The 18832-nt window shown below is 41.3% G+C and overlaps 1 protein-coding gene across 1 annotated transcript in view; it reads right to left on the bottom strand.

Annotated features, from left to right (window-relative positions):
• The window catches only part of LOC100751095 (probable cation-transporting ATPase 13A5), a 120226-nt gene that overhangs the window by 87209 nt on the left and 14185 nt on the right, over window positions 1-18832 (bottom strand). Inside the window, exons 3-8 of the mRNA XM_027413273.2 lie at window positions 17931-17992; window positions 11488-11658; window positions 9722-9868; window positions 9448-9518; window positions 9263-9343; window positions 960-1029 (exon numbers count right to left, since the gene is read on the bottom strand). Coding sequence (XP_027269074.2) covers window positions 960-1029; window positions 9263-9343; window positions 9448-9518; window positions 9722-9868; window positions 11488-11658; window positions 17931-17992 — 602 coding nt within the window. The remainder of the gene's footprint in view (window positions 1-959; window positions 1030-9262; window positions 9344-9447; window positions 9519-9721; window positions 9869-11487; window positions 11659-17930; window positions 17993-18832) is intronic.

Raw genomic sequence — 18832 nt, 5'->3', positions numbered from 1 at the left:
AATAGTAAAGTACTGTGTAAAGAACCAAAATGATGCATTTCAAAATCTGAGGGACTGTAGATGTAACAATGGGACTCTGATTAGACTGAATACTTGTGTCCTCTCCATGAGTTCCCTTGTTGAAGCACTGACCCCCAGTGTGGTGGTATTTGGAACTGGGGCTTTGAGAGATAATTTGGGTTACATAGGTCCTGAGAGGCAGAGACCAGACCTCATTCATGAAAAGACACAAAGAGAGGCTGCTGGTCCACAGGCCAGCAAGAGCCCTCAGCAGGGCTTGATACAGCCCTGTGAATCTGGATTTCTACCCAGTCTAGATGGTTGTGTTGTTGTACCCTGAGCAGATTAAGATGCTATACTACCGCCACACAGAAACTTAAGATGACAGAAGAAACAGGATATTACAAAACAGGAATCTGACTCTCACTGAGAAGTGTATTTAAGCTTAAAATAAGGGGGTGTGGCTGGGTGTGGGCTGGTTTAGCAGTTGAAGGCACTTGCTGCCAAACCCGTTCACCTGAGTTTAATCCCTGAGACCAACTTGGTGAAAATGGAGAACTGATTCCTGTGACTTACACACATATATGTACACACACATACATGACTATGTCCCCAAACACATAGATAGATGGTAGATAGATAGATAGATAGATAGATAGATAGATAGATAGATAGGAGGCAGCTGTAAAGGATCAGTCACAAATTTGTGTATGTGTGTTTGTGTGTGTGTGTGTGTGTATGTATGTATGTGTGTGTATGTATGTATGTTTGCTGAGATTAAATAAAAATGAAAGGAAGCCTTAAGAAACAGAAAAAAATATAGGCTAGTGTCAAGAAGCAGTCTCATGAAACAGAGATAGCATTCCCACTGAGGGATGCAAGTGTTATTTATAGCCCTCTGAGGCCAAGAAATTAACAAGCAGATTCTCTTTTTCAAAAAGAAGAAAATATCTAGTTACCTGTTTAACCAGCAGCTTCCATATGGGCTGGATCTCCACCTCGATAGCATTGGGCCCACACACTAACCTTCTGTGGGAGATTGACCATCTGTTAGTGTCAGCCTAGAAGCCCAGTGACAAGTGAGCACAGGCAAGCTTGCCACAAGTCACCCACTTCTCTGTCCTTTAGGCATCTTTTGCCTTGAAAACCACTGTACCCTTATATCATTCTTAACCATTAATATATTTTTAAGATGAAAGTTGATGCATGATGAACATAGTTGGGTTTTCCTGCTTTAAACTGTCTTTGTTACAACTTGGTTAGTCAAAATGAAATTAGAAAGACATTTTAAAAAATAATTTGATTACATCCTAAAAGCAGCTAAACAGACACAGGTCTGAAGATATTCCTAGACTTACCAGGCATTCGGTTTACTCCAGACATCATTGATGGTGTCTGTCTTGCCCTGGAATCTCCCAGAGCAGTTCCCTCTTGTGAATCCACTCAAGTCACCAGAGAACAAGTTCCTGGAAAAATGCTCTATGATTGTCACTTGCAAGTGCCTCCTTCCCACACAAGGTGCAGGACACATGTTTGGGTTGTGTTATATAATTTTTAAAGTTTTTGCAAAACATTCATTTGATCCTTACAGTATTATATATTACATAATATTATAGAGTTCTAAAGGGTCAATTTTGCCAGTAAGAAAAGTCGTTCACTGTGGGTGTTTGGCCAAAAGTTCACACAGCTAATATTAACTATAACTATGGAACTTTTAGGTTTAATATTAACAAACACTTTGTATGATCACGGTTTACAAAGAAAACTGAAGTTCCAGCAAATTTAGTAACCATCTCAAGTTCAAAGAGCCAGAAAAGAAAGCTACTCCCAGCCATGGCCTCTATGACATTACAACTGCAACTCTGCAAATACCAGTATGGAGAGCCTACCTGAGGGGCTTTTGGTCTTGCTATCATATAACACAGAATGGACTGAGCACTGCTTGCTTGACTTTTAAAGCTTGTTACACCAACTTTAATTATTGACTGCCACAGACAGAGATGACTTACACTAAGGACTTCTAACTGTAATGTGGGGGGAACACTGAGGCTCAGGGAATGGAGAGTCAGAGAGGAAGACGAGCCACACTGCTGTGTGAATTCATGAGCCCTAAATCTCATTCTGGAATCTCAAAAGACTTGAACTCAAGCCATGTTGAGTCTGTAACAATAATCAGTTTTTGGCCAATTGTCAGAACCTCTCAGTACCCAAGGCTTGGTCTGTCTGTCTCCCCTCCCACTCCCCACCCCGCACACATGGAATGCTCACTCCACAGTCTTCCCTTTGCAAATACTACTCAGCCTTTAAAAGCCAAACCTGACAACCAAGCCGAGTGGCTCAGAACATTGGAAGTGAACACACCTAGCTCCACACCCAGCAAGCTTCTGCCCTTGCTATTCCTTCTGCCTAGACCAGTTTCCTTGTTTCTTTGCATGGCTCACTGCCTTGATCCATTCTGGTCTCTACAAAGTATTTCCTTCATGAGGCCTTCCATAACAATCATTTTTAAAACAACCCCTCCCCTGGGCCTGGGGGTATGGCGTCATGGTAGAGCATTTGCTTAGCTTGTGCAAGACCCTGGGTTTGCTCCCTAGCACTGGGAGGTTGGGAACCCTATCTAACTTTCCTCAATTTCTTTAACCTAATTTTTCTTTACAGCACATATGATTACCTGAACATAGACCATATTTGTACATATGTGTGTACCTGTGTTCACGTGCCGGTGGGCGCATGTGCACATCCGTGTGTGTGTGTGTGTGTGTGTGTGTGTGTGTGTGTGTGTGTGTGTGTGTGTGTGTGTGTAAGCCATAAGAAGGCCTTCACTGTCCTTCCCCAGAGGCTGTGCACCTGTTATTTTTAGACAAGGTCTCACATAGAACATGCCAGGTAGGCTAAGCTGGCTAGCTAGTAAACCTCAGTTCATGTCTCTAGAACCTCCTAGATTACAAATAAGCCCTGCCATGTTTAGCTCTTTTCACATGGGTTCTAGTGATCACACCCAAGTCCTCATTCCTCCAAGGCAAGTTCTTTACAAGCTGAGATATCTTCACAGCCCATACCCAATTTTTCCAATGTTTTAATTGGCTGTTTCTGCCATTACAATAATATAACCTTTGGAAGGACACTAATAGATCCCAGAGAGCTAAAATTGAGCCTAACACATACAACATAGTCAATAATTATCTGTTTAAATTAATGGATAGCCAAATTGGAGGTGGGGAGGAACCTTGGTTTACTCATCTGAAAAAAAATGAATTTGATAAAACATGCTTAATAAAACTGTGATCAATGTCTTAGTAGGATAAATATGCAAAGCAGTTGTCACAGGTGTGCCTAGGACATGGCAAACCCCAGTTAAATGGCAGTTGTCTTTGAAGTATGACTCTGTCTGACACAATTAAATTTTTTCACTCCTTTAACAACACGTTTTTTTTTTTTCCCACTGGCATCACTTACCTCATTGAATTAGAACATATTTACATGTTTTCATCCTCAAATCTCATCAGCTGTTTTTAAAGGCAGACAGAGATCTTTTTCAGATCTGTTTTTTTTTTTCTTGGACCTGGGGCTAGACAGGGTATGTTTCCTAAAATGTTGGAGTTAATGAAAACCATGGGGACCCATCTCTAGAGTACACTCTCCCCTGACAAGATTCAATCCCTGATGGCACAACTAAAGGCATACTAAGAGTACAGAAATCCAACTGAGAATGCAAGTTGAGGGTCTGAGATCATTCCTGAAGTTGCCATTGAGGGAAGAGCTCATGTCCTGGAGAAATGAATGGATGGGGTGGTGTGGATCGAGCCTTGCCTGTGACCAATGTTTTGGAGCTCCTCTGGGCCATGTTGGAATCACAGCCAGCCTGCTCTTTGCTGTTTTATCATGTCTACTGTTCTTTGCCAAGAGAAACTCTAGCATGTGTAGAAATTGTGTACCCATATCAATCTCAGAGCCAGCCACAGAGAATTCTCAGGGATGTTGACCAGTGGTGGAGCAACTAGAAGAAAGATTAGGCTGGAAGCCAAGTCACACAAGGAAAGGTCAAAGTTATCTTCCACAACTACAGGTCTGATGCGGTGGCAGAGAAAAGAGGTTGAGATTGCTCTGTGTGGCCTTTCCAAATAGTGCAGGCCAAACACAGCGAAGTGGGTTTGCCTAACATCTGTCACTATCCATTAGGGGAGAAACTGCTGTGATGGCAGACAGCCCCTTCTCAGAGGATGGACCTTAACCAAGTCTACAGCTGAGAACCCTAGAAGGGAATTTCATTCTTGCTGCGCTTTGTGCTTCTCGGTTCACATGGGATTTCCTCCAGTTCTGAGATATTCAGATCTTGTGGCATGTGTGATTCTGAAATACCAAGTGTGAATGGTTAGGAGTATTTCCCTTTGAGGGATAATCCATTCCCTTTTTCAATTAGCTTGGAATTTTTTTCCTTTACTGATTCAAATGAACACATTACTACATCTCTCAAAGAATTGCAAGAGAGCTTTGTGTGAGATCCTGGAGCCCTGTAGACTAGAGTCGGGGTCCTTGACCTGGAAGTAGGGATGTGCTACACTCACTGGTGTGTTTCTCAGACTTCACAGCAGCTCTCAGCTTCTGTCCACTCTTTCCATTCTGATGGCCTGCTAGCCTGCAAAGGCCTGCTAGCCTGCAAAGGCCTGCTAGCATGTGAAGGCCTGCTACCCAGTGAAGGCATCTCTGGCAGGGGAGATTGCTACAGTTTCCCAAGTAGTCAAGGCCAAGCGAAAGATTCCAGCATGACTCACTTCTGTAGGAAAGCAAATTGGGAAAGCTCCTCCGTAAGTCTGCTGGCCAGCCATTCACTGCCTTGAAATTCCTGCTTTACAAAGGCTTTATAAAGGGAGGGGATCTATGACATCCATGCCTGGGATTTGGATATAATTGCATAATATAATAAATGGATTGATCCTAGAAATCCCCCATTACAGAAAACTTTGGATATATATCATGTGTATATATTATATATATATTATATATATATATATATATATATATATGATTTTGCGAGACAGTGTTTCTCTGTGTAGCTTTGGAGCCTATCCTGGCACTCGCTCTGTACACCAGGTTGGCCTCGAACTCACAGAGATCACTTTGGGTATGTTTTGAGAGATTGCTAGAAGAAATCTCCATGTTCATTAATGAAACAGTGATATAAAGAAACTACATGTCTCTAAATGGCATGTGATAAGTGTTGTTTAGTTTTTCATCCTAGTCCTCATCTGTTTTCTGTCATTATTTTCGTTTCATAAATTACAAGCTTCCATATAGTCAGAGAAAGCCAGCTCATACAGGATTTGGGCTCTCGGTATGAGCTAGGGAGGTGCTCCCCAGAAGTCCCTGCTGAAGGAGAATGCCTGGGCATTCCATATAAGAAGAGCATTCCATATATGATGACCCAGAGGGGAAAGAACTATAAAGGGCATAGGAGTTATGGTGAAGGTACAGAGAAATCTAGCATCATCTCCATCATTTCACCTATAACACTCAGGACTTTACACTCATTGCTGTCTCCACAGGGTTTTGCACTAGAACTGGATGGTTTTATACTTCCAGTAGACACAGACCTACAAAGCTGTGGACCTGAAAATTCCAACTTATTCCAAAGAGAACATTGATCTCAATTTACTTGATTTTATCAAATTATATTTTAAATGAAATAGAGGTAATATTTTAAGATAACTTACTAACTCCTTTACTAACGTTAGGAGTTGAGATCATGTTTTTAGCTTCTAGAGGATGAGTAAGGCTTCTCTTACTTCTGCAACCAGCCCATCACTTGCTCCTTTCTAGAAAGATGATGTGGAAGCTGTGTGATTGCACCATTCCCTCAGAGTGTAACTTTCAAAGGCATGAGTAACCATTTATTTCTCTTTCAAGTTTTGCGCCCATCAAGACCTGATGAATGTCACAGCACAGTCCCATGGTAGTTCCAACTTCTCTTTCCTTTCCTCTCCCATTTGCCTTCCATCTTTCTTTCCTGTTTGTTGCCCATCTTTTCATGAAGCTGCTTCTGCTAGGAGGTGCTTGCATTGGTGTCATATACAACTCTTTAGCTGCTCATCACTCATGTTCTGTTTTTGGGTCCCCAGCAAGCATGTCTGCTTTTCCTCAGCAGGGTAGAACAAGTTCATTGGGTTTGGCCCTGAAGAACCACAGAACCAACTGTGATTTATTCTTTCCAACTTCTCCTTTGGTGATGCCACCACACTAAAGACATGAACTGGCCATGTAATAAATATTCCCACTTTAGAGACTGGAGAACACTGGCTGTCAACCTTTGTATATCTTCCTGACATGTGATTGTGAGGTGATTGTCTGGAGCCTAAACAAAGGGTTGGGTGCAGAACGGACTGAATGACAACGAAGGTGAAAGGCTACCATAGCCCGGTCCTAGTAAGAAAGGCTAGTGAGGATCAGATCGATGTGGTGTTTTCATAGGATCCACTTTTGTGAAATCAATTATTCAGCTGTCATGAACCTGTCCAGGATGGCTACAATGATGCACAACTGAGTTCATCTCATGAGAAGTCAGAATTAGAGCAGGCCAGTTGCTAAGACCATTTACTGATACATTTTTAATGCCTTCTGGCAATTGTTCTCCAAGGTAAAATCAGCTCTCCTGGTGGCCTGATAAGCTTTAGCAGACAATAAGTGAGAATTATGAACATCCTACCTCCCCTCTCTCTGCCAGGCTGCTAAGAACCCCACAGAGAAGTGTGCATTTAGTGCTATAGCATGCCATCATGTCTAGTTTTTGCCTGCCTCCTTCCTTCTTCTCTTGCAGTGAGCTCTTGTTTTTTTGATGCAAGCAAGCTCAGATTTAGTTATTGAATTTGCATGCTATCCAATCAATCAGTCGCTTTTAATTTCTCTGAAAAGGTCCCCCAGCTTACTCTAAGGAATGAGGGGGAAATGTTACATCCACCAACTCTTTCTGTCCTTCACTTGGGCATTCATACAAGATAAAATATGCCTCTGCTTATGAGATTATTTCTCAATTCTTCATATTTGGGATACCGTACTCTGTCTTGCTTATTAGATTGTCAAATTCTTTATTGTGCAGACCAGATTTAAATTTAATTATGTATGATGTTTATTAAAGTGTGGCACTTGATAAATATGGACAAATGTGAGCTAGCTACACCGATGGGGAATCTTTCTTGTGGAAATGGGTTCTTGTGCAGAATATCTCTACATCTATCATTAAGATCTCTTAAATGTTCTAGATCAATCCTCTAAACATCTTGTGCTGAGTATTATTAGCTAAGTTTCATTTTAATGACTTTGAAAAGTTTCTGTATCTCAGTGTATTAAACATTCATCTGAAATCTAACATAATGGTAGTATTTCTAAGACATTTTGCATCATTGTTCTGGTCTAGAGGCCCTTTCTCATAGTATTTCCACAAAGGAAAAAACTGAAACCATCACTTCGTGTTTCTTAAATTTTGTATAATTTTGGTGGAGGACAAACAAGCAGGATGGTTCAGTGAGTACAGGCTCCTGCTGCCAAACCTGCTAACCTGAGCTTGATTCCTGGGACTCATGTGGCATCTGCCATTTCAAACAAGAGCTGAGTGAAGCCGGAAATATTAGATATTCCCTCTGGTTAGTAAACTAAATGAACATCTTCTCATCTCTGGCAGCCTATAGACACCAGCCTCATGGTTCTGCCCTCACCACACCCCCATCAATGACTATGTCTTTCTCTTTAGATCACTGGCTCCTTGCAAAGTACCTGGCATATCAGAGACACACAGATAACAAATCAAAGAATGCTATCATTAATTTGTTTCTTCTGCAAATACCTGTTGAGCTCCCTGGAAGGGACTCTAGCCAGCCTGAACACGGCAAACATTGCTCTGGCAGGCCCTGCCCTCCTCCTCCATTCCCTCTATCTTGCTGAAAACCATTAAATTGCATTCCTAAAGCTAGCATCCAAGGTCTATTCCATTATTTGTTTACTTCGTCCTCCTGAGTCTGACCACCAAGGTCCAGTATTGAGGTCCAGCAATCAAAAGCCCCCTTTTGACTACCCTAATTAACATTCCCAACCAACATTAAACATGTCATCCAAACACAGGGTTTCTCTCTTTTCCCTGTATAAACCACCATTTCCCTAGGTGCCACATTTGTCTCTTCTCTATCCAGAGAAAGTCCTTTGTCCCTCTGGGGCAAATATCCCTGCCCCTCTCCCTTGTTCCCTTCCTCTTCTCCCTCATCCTCTGTCTCCTGTCTTTGTCTCTTATTCCCTCTGAGGCAAATAAATCTCCATTGTGCTGAGAACTTGGTCTTGAGGTGTCTTGTGCCAACAACTTTGAGGTCCTTTCAGTAAGGAAAGGACCCACACACAGCAGGATGCTCCCTCCTGGACCCTGGATCAGGCACAAACCATACCCAAATGCCTATTTTTCATAGACAGATCCATATTAATCAGGGAAGAAAAGTTAACCTGGCTGCTTTCTGACTCAGGCAGAAAACAGCAGCAAGTGACCTTGCAGGTGTGATCTTTAAGAGGAGAGGAAGGGGAGGTCTGTGTTAGAATGGGCTAGGATGTGGTGGTATGTTTTGATTGGGCATATTCATTAGGTGAACCAATGGGGGCTTTTGATTGTTGGATTTTAATACTTGAGAGCTGGACCTTGGTGATCAGCCTTAGGAATGAGTCTGGCATAAGAAAGTTTCCAAATAATGGAATAGACCATGATGTTTAGCTTTAGGGATATAATCTGTGGTTTACAAGGGAGAGGAAAGGAGGAACGACAAGGCCTGCCAGCCCCATGTTTGCCATACCAGTCCTGCTAGAGCCCTTCACTCCTGAGTCCAGGACTATTCTAGGTACCACATATGCAACACTGAATAACACAGCCAATTAAACAGTAAAATGTTCACCTCCACGGCTATTTGTCCACAGTAAAGCACTATCTGAATAGCATCTTTTTTTAGTTCTCAGTCAATTCCGGAGGATTAAGAAACAGATGTTTATGAAATGACTCAAGATTATTATAATGCCTATTTTACAATCCTGAGAGGAAAGGCAGCATTTACTTGATTGCTTTGCTCTTTCGGTGTCTTTTTAATAAGTTTGCCTAAGAAGACAATTTAAAATGTCTTTCTGATGCCAGCAAATGGTGTCAAGCTGGCAAAAAATGCATTGTACCAGCAATACACCGGTGAGGGTCCATGTGATACTTCATGCCAGCAGGGTTAGGCTCAGTAAGCATCATTAAGCCTACCTGACCTCTTGCTCTTCACTGGACAGACCCCATCCAAATGTATGGTGGATGTCGAAGCACGTGTTACTATCTTCCAACAACCTAGGATGTAGTTGGGATAGGAGCCACGCATCAGTTTACAGCACCAGGGAGTCGGTGTTCTTCAGCTGTGTCCTGAGGTAGTGGTGAAAAAAGGCCATACTTACCCAACTTTCTGAAACCGCTTCTCCAAGAAATCCCACACGTACCTGATTTTCTGCACTTGGATGCATTGTATCTGCAAACACAAATGTGAAGGAACAGGCATCATTGACAGAGGGAAGCAGGTCAGAGGGGAATTGTTCAATGTTGGTTCCCACGTGGGTCTCTCACCTAGCTCTCATTCTAGCCTGAGAATGTCATAGTCAGAGCTTTAACCAACACACACTCTATTTTGTCTCCACAAATATGCCATAACCTCCCATACATCAAACCTCTTACTTTTAATTCTGGCTTCATTACAGCTTGGTTTATGACTGAGTGGCGGTCCGCCACCAGAGGTTCCTCGGGGTTCTTGCTTACAGGGAACTTCAGTGTGGATAAGTGGAGGCAGAAGACTTTTTTCCTTATGTATCTTCGAAATTCATCCTTGAATAGTCAACAAACAAGAGAACAATCTCAGACCTCATGCAGAAATCAAATTCTTAGGCTCACTCTAGACTTGGCAGAGGCAGAAACTCAGGTGGTAAAGCCGGCCCTCTGTGTTTCAATGAGCCTTCCAGAGGCTTCTGATCAGCACAGAAGTTTGAGAAATACTGGACATGAGGGAAAAAACTGTAAGAAAGCATTATGTCTAGAAATTTTCTGAGATGACTGTATTTCTCTTTATTATTTTATGTATTTAATTTTTAAGACGGAATCGCTGTAAATTCTAGACTGGCCTCAAACTCTTGGTTATCCCACCTCAGCTTCCAAAGTGCTGGGACCACAGGTGTGCACCACCATACCTGAATCTAGCTACCTTTAAATGATATCTACAAGCTTAAATTATCTAGTATGCTCCAAAGCATGTAGTTTTGAAAATTGCACATTCCCACGTGTCATCTCTGAGAGTTGTAACAATGACAGCCACTGCCCATGCAATGGCAAGGAGCAACATCCGTTTATCAGTCTAAAATCCCAGAGATGGCCCCAGGCTGAAGTGAAGGAAGTGTCAGCATTCATGGGCTTGACAAGAGATAACATGAAACTTGCAGAGGTAGTCTTTCCTCCTCTTGTTCTGGCCTAGGTAAACTGAACAAATGAGGTCTTGCTTCTGGGATATTGACTAAGTATCACTAGATCACAGATGCAATATTGATGATGTGACCATAGTACTTTTTCTCTTTAAATGTTATATTTAAATTTTTAATTGGGATAAAATACTTGCCTGTATTTATGGGTCTTGAGTAGCTATTTCCTCTGAACTGAAACATTCTCTCCTTTAAGACTCAGGAAATAAACAAAACTCACAAGTCTGAAGAAGTTCCTGAAACTTACAAGATTCCCGAGGCCCCTCCCATTGGCTGCAGAAGCACTAACAATTGCCTGGAAGAGAAGACTCCCTACCTACCTAGCTGTTTGAAGATAAAGCAAGGAGCTCTAGGAATGGAGTGGGCTTTTCAGTGTTGCAGATACTTGTGAGTCACCCACAATCCTATTTAAGTGTGTGTGTGTGTGTGTGTGTGTGTGTGTGTGTGTGTGTGTGTGTGTGTGTGTAGTATACAATATAATTACAATAAATGTACTGGTTCACTAAGCAAAAGTTGGGTGAAATCATTTCTTTGATCTGGTGTTAATGAATACACAATTATTCATGTCTCCCCAGGAACACTCTCATAGCAATGGGGCATGTAATGAATTTTAAGTAGTATACATATACTGTATGCAATGATCAGACCAGGGTAATTGGCCTCTTAACCATTTCAGAAATTTGCCATTTCTTTCTGCTGGAAACATACAAAACTCTCTCTACTAGCTATTTTTAAAATTTGCTGTTAGCCACATTATCCTATGATGCTATAGGATATTAGCAAGTATTCCCCTATTTAACTGTAGCCATGTACCTACTAAGCATTTCCCTCTATTGCTCCTTCCCCTTCTCAGGCACTCATAATCACTATTCTATAGTGCCAACTTTATAGCTTCCACATGTAAGTGAGAATACACAGTATCTGTTCCTCTGTGATGATTATAGTATTTGAAAAGGATAACAGAAAAGTACGCACTGTTGTCCTCAGCAAAACTGTGTCTGCTTCTTGCAAAGGACATGGGATGCAACTTGTCCACACCCACCACTCAGGCCTCCAGTAGAACATCAGTTGTATGGCCCCAAGAGTCAGGACGGCTGTGACAAGGCACAGGGCTCTCCGTAGATTCTGGGTATGGTATCCAAACACCTCCTGAATAATAAATAGAGCATCCCATGTTTCAGTAGTCACATAAACATCATTTTGATTCAAGGGATACATGCTTGAGATGTAGGGTTATTGGTTGAGAGAGAAATCTGGCATCAGTTTGTAGAATCAGGTTGACTGCAGCTGACAGCTGATATAATAAAATGAAAGAGAAGCACAAATCCTCCTACTGCCCTGCCAAGTGAAATTAAACATTAGATGGAAGGCAAAAGGATGCTCTCCCTGCTTCCATGCATTGGTAAGAGGCACCTCAAATGTTTATAACATGTGTCATGTTTTGAAGAAGATTTAGCCTTTTTAGGTATTAAAGAAATTGTTAATATTAAAGAAAGTGGTTGAGACAGACATGACCTTCACACATCCACCTTTATCTGCATTCACATTTGGTTGTAATAATAACTGAATATGATTGAAAGTATGAATAAATGTATTGTAAAGCAAAATGTAAATGAATGGACTACTTGCAGACATAAAAGGCTCTTGAAGGATCAATTGCACTTACTTATTCTTTAAATTATTTTTAAATTATTATTTTTAGTATTTAAAACAATTTTAGCAGGGTGCTGTGGTGCACGCCTGTAGTCCCAGCTACTCGGGAGGCTGAGACAGGAGGATCGCTTGAGTCCAGGAGCTGTAGTGAGTCTGAGCTGTAGTGAGCTATGCCAATCGGGTGTCCTCACTAAGTTCGGCATCAATATGGTGACCTCCCGGGAGTGGGGAGCCACCAGGTTGCCTAAGGAGGGGTGAACTGGCCCAGGTCAGAAACAATTTTAAACTTAAATATATTTTATCATATTCTTCCCCTTCCCCAAGTCCTCCCAGATCCACTCCCCCTCCTTAACCACCCAACTTTAATTTCTTTCCCCCACAAAAAAATCCAATACAACAAGAAATCCAAGGAAACAAAATAAAATCACCAGCCCCCCAACTGTAACCAAATAAAAGCATGCATGAGGATAACCTAAAAGCCCTTCCCCTAAAATGAGATTGATGACTTCTCTTTATGCCATCCTAGAGCCCTCATCCAGTGGCTGATGGAAGCAGAGACAGACATCCATAGATATACACTGAGCTGAAATCGGGAATTTAGTTGAAGAGAGGGAGGAATGAAGAGCAAAGGGGTCTGTACCAAGTTGGAGAAACCCACAGGAACAGTTGGCCTGAACAAGGGGGAGCACATTGACCCCAGATGCTGTCGGGGAGGCCAGTACAAGACTGATCCAGACCCCTGAACATGGATGTCAATAAAGAGGCCTCTGCACTCGAGGGAGCCTCTGGTGGTGGATTAGTATTTTTCCCTGGTGCAAGAAGGGACTTTGAGAGTCCACCCCACGTAAAGGGTTACACTCTGGCCCTGGACACATAGGGAAGGGCCCAGGACCAGCACAGGAAGATTTGGCAGACATTGCAGAGCCCCCGTTGAGGGCCCTACCCTGCCTGGGGAGTGGTGGGTGAATGGGGTGGGAGGTAGGCTGGGGGTAGGGGAGGTGGGATGGGGGTGAGGGGAGGGAGAAGGAGAAGGGACTTACATGTGAAACAAGCTTGTTCCCTAACTAGAACTAATAAATAAATTTTTCTAAAAAAGCATGCATGAAAAGATATACTTGGATTGTGTTATCTGTTGGTGAACTAATCCTGAAGATGCGGCCTGTCCTGGAATGGTTGATGTCATTCTATTGGAGAAATGACCCATTGTAATTCTATTGGAGAAAACTGATTGCCCCACTCCCAGTAGGCAAAAGTGGCATTTCAGTTGTTAACTTTTACCCTAGTGACTAAGTTTTCATTCACTCACTCATTTAATTTTTAATATAAGAAAATAAAATAAAATAAGTAAAACAAAAACTGGCATTGAAGTTGTAAAAGACAAACCAACAGAGGAAAAAGAGCCCAAGAGAAGGCACAAGAATGAGAGACCCACTCACTCACACACACAGGCATCCCATAAAAACACTAAACTGGGAGAGACAATATATACTCAGAGAACACCCATGCAGGCCCTATACTTGCTGCTTCAGTATCTGTGAGTTCATATGAGCTTTGCTCATGTTGATTAAGGAGGTCTTGTTTTCATGGTATTTTCTACCCCTTCTGGCTCTTACACTCTTTCAGCCTCCTATTCCACAGGGTTCCTTGAGCTCTGAGGGAAGAGATTTGATGCAGACATCCCATTTAGGGTTGAGTGTTCCAAGGTCTCTCACTTTCTGCAGAATATCTGGCTGTGGGTCTCTGTATTTGTTCTCATATGCTGCAGGAGGAAGCCTCTCTGATGATGGCTGAACAAGGCATTGATTTATGAGTATAGCAGAATATTCATTAGGAGTCATTTTATCACTACATTTTTTCTCTTTTGGACAAGTATTGTTTAATTTTATCCTAGATCCCTGGATTATTTAGTCTTAGCTTCTCAGTTGCCCAAGCAGTTCAGGAACGGGTCCCATCTTGTGGAGTGGGTCTTAAGTCAAATCAGTTATTGGTTGATTACTCATGAAACTGAGAAGTTTCTGAATAGCAAAGGACACCATCATTTGGGCAAAGTGGTAGCCTACAGAAAGAGGAAAGATTTTCACCAACTACCATCTGGCAGAGGGCTAATATTCAAAATACATAAAGAACTCAAGAAACTAGATATCAAGACAACAAATAATCCAATTAAAAATGGGGTACATTTCTAAACAGAATTCTCAATAGAGGAAACTCAAACAGCTGAGAAACACTTAAAGAAATGTTCAACATCCTTAGCCATCAGGGAAATGCAAATAAAAACTACTTTGAGATTTCATCTTATACCTGTCAGAATGGCTAAGATCAAAAACACAAGTGACAACTCATGCTGGCAAGGATGTGGAGCAAGGGGAACACTTCTCCATTACTGATGGGAGTGCAAACTTGTTTAGCCACTATGGGAATCAGCCTGGTGGTTCCTCAGGAATATGGTAAATTTTGTCTACCTCAAGATCTAGCTATACCACTTTCAGGCATTTACCCAAAGGATGTTTCATCTTATGACAGAGACACTTGCTAAACCATGGTCATTACTGCTCTGCTCATAATAGCCAGAAATTAGAAATAATAGATGTCCCTCAACAAATGAATGGATAAAGAAAATATGGTGCATTTACACAATGGGATATCACTCATCCATTTAGAAAGAAATGACCTTATGGAATTTTCAGGCAAATGTATGAAACTAGAAAAAAATCATCCTGATGAGGTTTCCCAGACTTAGACAAATATGGTATGTATTTGCTTACATGTGGATATTAGCTGTGAAGTCAATGATAATCAACTACAATCCATTAGACCCACAGAGGGTAGATTATACAGTAAGGGACTAGAGTAGTGATTCTTAACTTGTGGGTCACAAACCCTTTGGGGGTTGAATGACCCTTTTACAGGGGTCTCATATGAGGTGTCATGCATGTCAGATATTTACATTACAATTCACAACAGTAGCAAAATTACAGTTATGAAGTAACAACAAAATAATTTTATTGTTGGGGATCACTGCAACATGAAAAAGTATATTAAAGGGTCACAGAATTAGGAAGATTGAGAAATACTGAACTAGAGGAAATGGATAGATCTCATTAGGAAAGGCAAATAGAATAAATAAATTTGATGGAGGGCTGGAAAGGAAGGATCAGATGAGGAGTGGGATGGAGAGGAGTTATGGGAGGTAACACAGGGAAAGACAGTTAAAATTAAGGGTCATTTGAGGGGTAGTATGAGGACTTAATAGAATAGAAACTTCCTGAAACACACACACACACACACACACACACACACACACACACACACACACACACACACACACACACACACACACGAGGGTAACCTAAATGAAATAGCCAAATAATGGGGAGAGAGAGACCAAACACCAAATGAAGCTTCTAGTAGTGGGATTGGGTTACATCTAATTGAGTTGTTGGCCAAAGGGTCGCCACATGAATCTGTAAACAACCAGGGTGTGGCCAAAATTATAGGCTGCTCTTCACAACCTGACAGCAAGGCCACATTGCTGACAACAACAACTACATAACTCATTGAAAAGGGAGATGTTGCCAGGTGGTAATGGTGCATGCCTTTAATCCCAGCACCTGGGAGTCAAAGGCAGACAGATCTCTGAGTTTGAGGCCAGCCTGGTCTACTGATCTACAGAGTGAATCAGAGTGAATGCCGAAACAGTCAGGGATATATCGAGAAATACTGTCTCAAAAAAAAGAAAGAAAGAAAGAAAGGAAGGAAGGAAGGAAGGAAGGAAGGAAGAAAGAAAGAAAGAAAGAAAGAAAGAAAGAAAGAAAGAGAAAAAGAAAACGGAGACATCAAGCCAGTACTTACATAGAACCTTCACCCCTTCATTCCAGTGTCTTGGATACAGGAAGATGCACTATATACTCTCAAAACAGAAATGTCATAAACACCTAGCCAGCCATAAAACCTTTATCTACAATGTTGTACTGTCTGCAAGATATGGTAGGGCACTTACTTATTCTTAGAATAACACGATGAGATATTTGTACCTTTAATAATAAATAGGTTAGCTAATATTTGTCATAAATTAAATGAATATAAGATTTGTTTTAAGGGGAAATAGCTTTGGCTATTTAAAACCAAGTTTTAGTTTCTACCCTCTTCAATGAGGGTTCATAACATTGCTGTATATCTCCCCAAAACACTCTTTTTTAAATAAATTTTTATTTAAATTAAAAACAATCTTGCTTTACATACCAGTCCCAGTTCCCTCTCTCCAATCCTTCCATGACCCCAACAACCCCCCAGACCACCCCATCCACTCCCCAGGGAGGGTGAGGCCTCCTATGGGGGATTATCAAAGTCTGTCACATCATTTGGGACAGGGCCTGGGCCCTCCCCTTGTATCCAGGCTGAGAGAGTATCCCTCCACAGGGAATGGGCTTCCAAAGCCCATTCATGCACTAGGGATAAATACTGCTTCCACTGCAAGAGGCCCCATAGACTACCCAGGCCTCCCAACTGACATCCACATTCATGGGGCCTGGTTCAGTCCTATACTGGTTCCCCAACTGTAAGACTGGGGTCCATGTGCTCCCACTTGCTCAGGTCAGCAGAAAAAAAACCAAACTCTTGGAGTACTTTGAAATGCCTGAGAGACACTATTTATTACAGTTAGGATATGAAGCGTCACCCTACAGGGAATGCTCATGTGTTGATGACTTTGCTTTTGGGAGAACTATTGAAAGATGATTGAGTCATGAATGCATTCACTTCATTAATTGATTAATTCATTGGTGAGTTCTTAGCTGAAGGGCTACTGGGGAGTATAGCCTAGTTAGAGGAAGTGGGTCAATAGAGGTTGCACTATTGATTGAATGGGAGGGAGAGAGACAGACAGAGAGAGAGAGAGAGAGAGAGAGAGAGAGAGAGAGAGAGAGAGAGAGAAAGAGAGAGAGAGAGAGAGAGAATGTCCTGGCTGCCATGAGATGAGCAGTTTAGCACTGACTTTCCACCATGTTCCTGCACTGTCAAAGTCCAGACTTGGAAGCAATGGAACCAGCCAACCATGGACCAAACATCTGAAACTATGAGACAAAACCAGTTTTTCTTCCTGCAGCTTGTTTACTTCAAGTATTTTGTCAGAGAAATAGAAACACACTAACACAGAGAGAAATGTATGGTGTATTGTATACAGTGGTTTTAAGGTGACCTGGAAATGTTTGTGTCTTTTTTTTCCCCTAGCAACTCTAAATTCCCATGTCCAAATCACAGAGCTTTAATGTCAACACAACAGATTTTCTTTACTATGTTTATGCAGTGTTTTTAATGACAGAACTTCTTGGATTTGTGTCAGTTTAGATCATGCATCACATAAGAATTCTCTTTGCCTAATTCTTTGGAAAAGTATTCATCTTCAGTGTGAGCTTTTTTATTAATTTTTCCTAGGGACGCAGTGGTGGATAAAGAGTATAATAAGAGTTGTTGAAAGCAATCCTTAGATGGAGTAGAAAGGTCACAAATTTAAGAAACAAGATGTAAGTTTGAGTCACTGCTCTGATTATTATGGGTAACATGACCTAAGGTAACTCATTCACCTCTGGGAAATACCAGCACAGTCTTTTGCAGAACAATGAGGAAGACACATACATGACATGGGGCTGCTGTACCCATGTAGGGAAAGATGCTCACTACTGGGTAGTATAGTCCTAGTTTGATATTATTGGTGAAAAGGCTCCGATTTAATTTAGAAACATACAGTTTCCATAATTTATGAATACTTCCAAGATCTCTTCCTCCCCCTGCCCTGTGTTCCTTCTGCTTCTATAACTCTTGGTCTTATCTGTGTATTACAGGTTAATTAGATCCAAAAAACATAAATGTGCCAGTTCACATATTACATGACATATAGTCTGTGAGATACTTACAAACTGTCAGTGTCAAGGGCCAAGTGTGTACAAAGCAGAAGCATATGAGTATTGGAATATTAGTCCAGCTCATAGATGGAAAGAGCTCACTCATAAACACATTTTTTCTGTTCATTTTCACACAGCAATGACACTAATAATCACAATTCTATTGCCTATTAAGTTTTTTCTGTATAACTTTTTTTATTAAATGGGAAATAAAAGCCTAGCAATGAAACCATTAGAGCCAAAGACTGCTGATAACCTCTTGAATTGGAACAACTCTTTGGGGAAGGCAAGTTAAAAATTCTATGAAGAATGATACAGATGTTTCTACCTTTGATCAATAATTCTTCAGTTGGAAGGATGCCCTAATGAAATAATACATAAAAGGGAAAGTAATGAGTGCAAAATGCCCAATGTTGCATTGTCTGTAATAGCAAAGCTACTGAGGGAATGGAAAGTTAACCAATGGTTCAGTGAGTTTTGAAACATCCGAACAGTCATCTGTGATGAAGCCATTAAAAACAGAGTGTATGGCATCAATGTAGAAACCCGGGGCCATCTAAAATACAATGCTAAATGAAGGGAAGACACACAGAATGAATGGAAGCAAATAGCAGCAGCATAAAATTTAATCCAACTGTATCAGAAATTACATTAAATGAAAATGGTCTTAATACCATGAGTGAAAACAAGGTGTTACGCTAGATAGTAAAAGGTACACTAAATGCTGTTTATAAGAGACACACTTTAAATATAAATAAGACAGTTAA

Source organism: Cricetulus griseus, chromosome 4, assembly GCF_003668045.3.
Source record: "Cricetulus griseus strain 17A/GY chromosome 4, alternate assembly CriGri-PICRH-1.0, whole genome shotgun sequence".
NCBI lineage: Eukaryota > Metazoa > Chordata > Mammalia > Rodentia > Cricetidae > Cricetulus > Cricetulus griseus.
The sequence above is the reverse complement of the archived record's forward strand: the minus strand, read 5'-3'. Positions and strand labels throughout refer to the sequence as shown.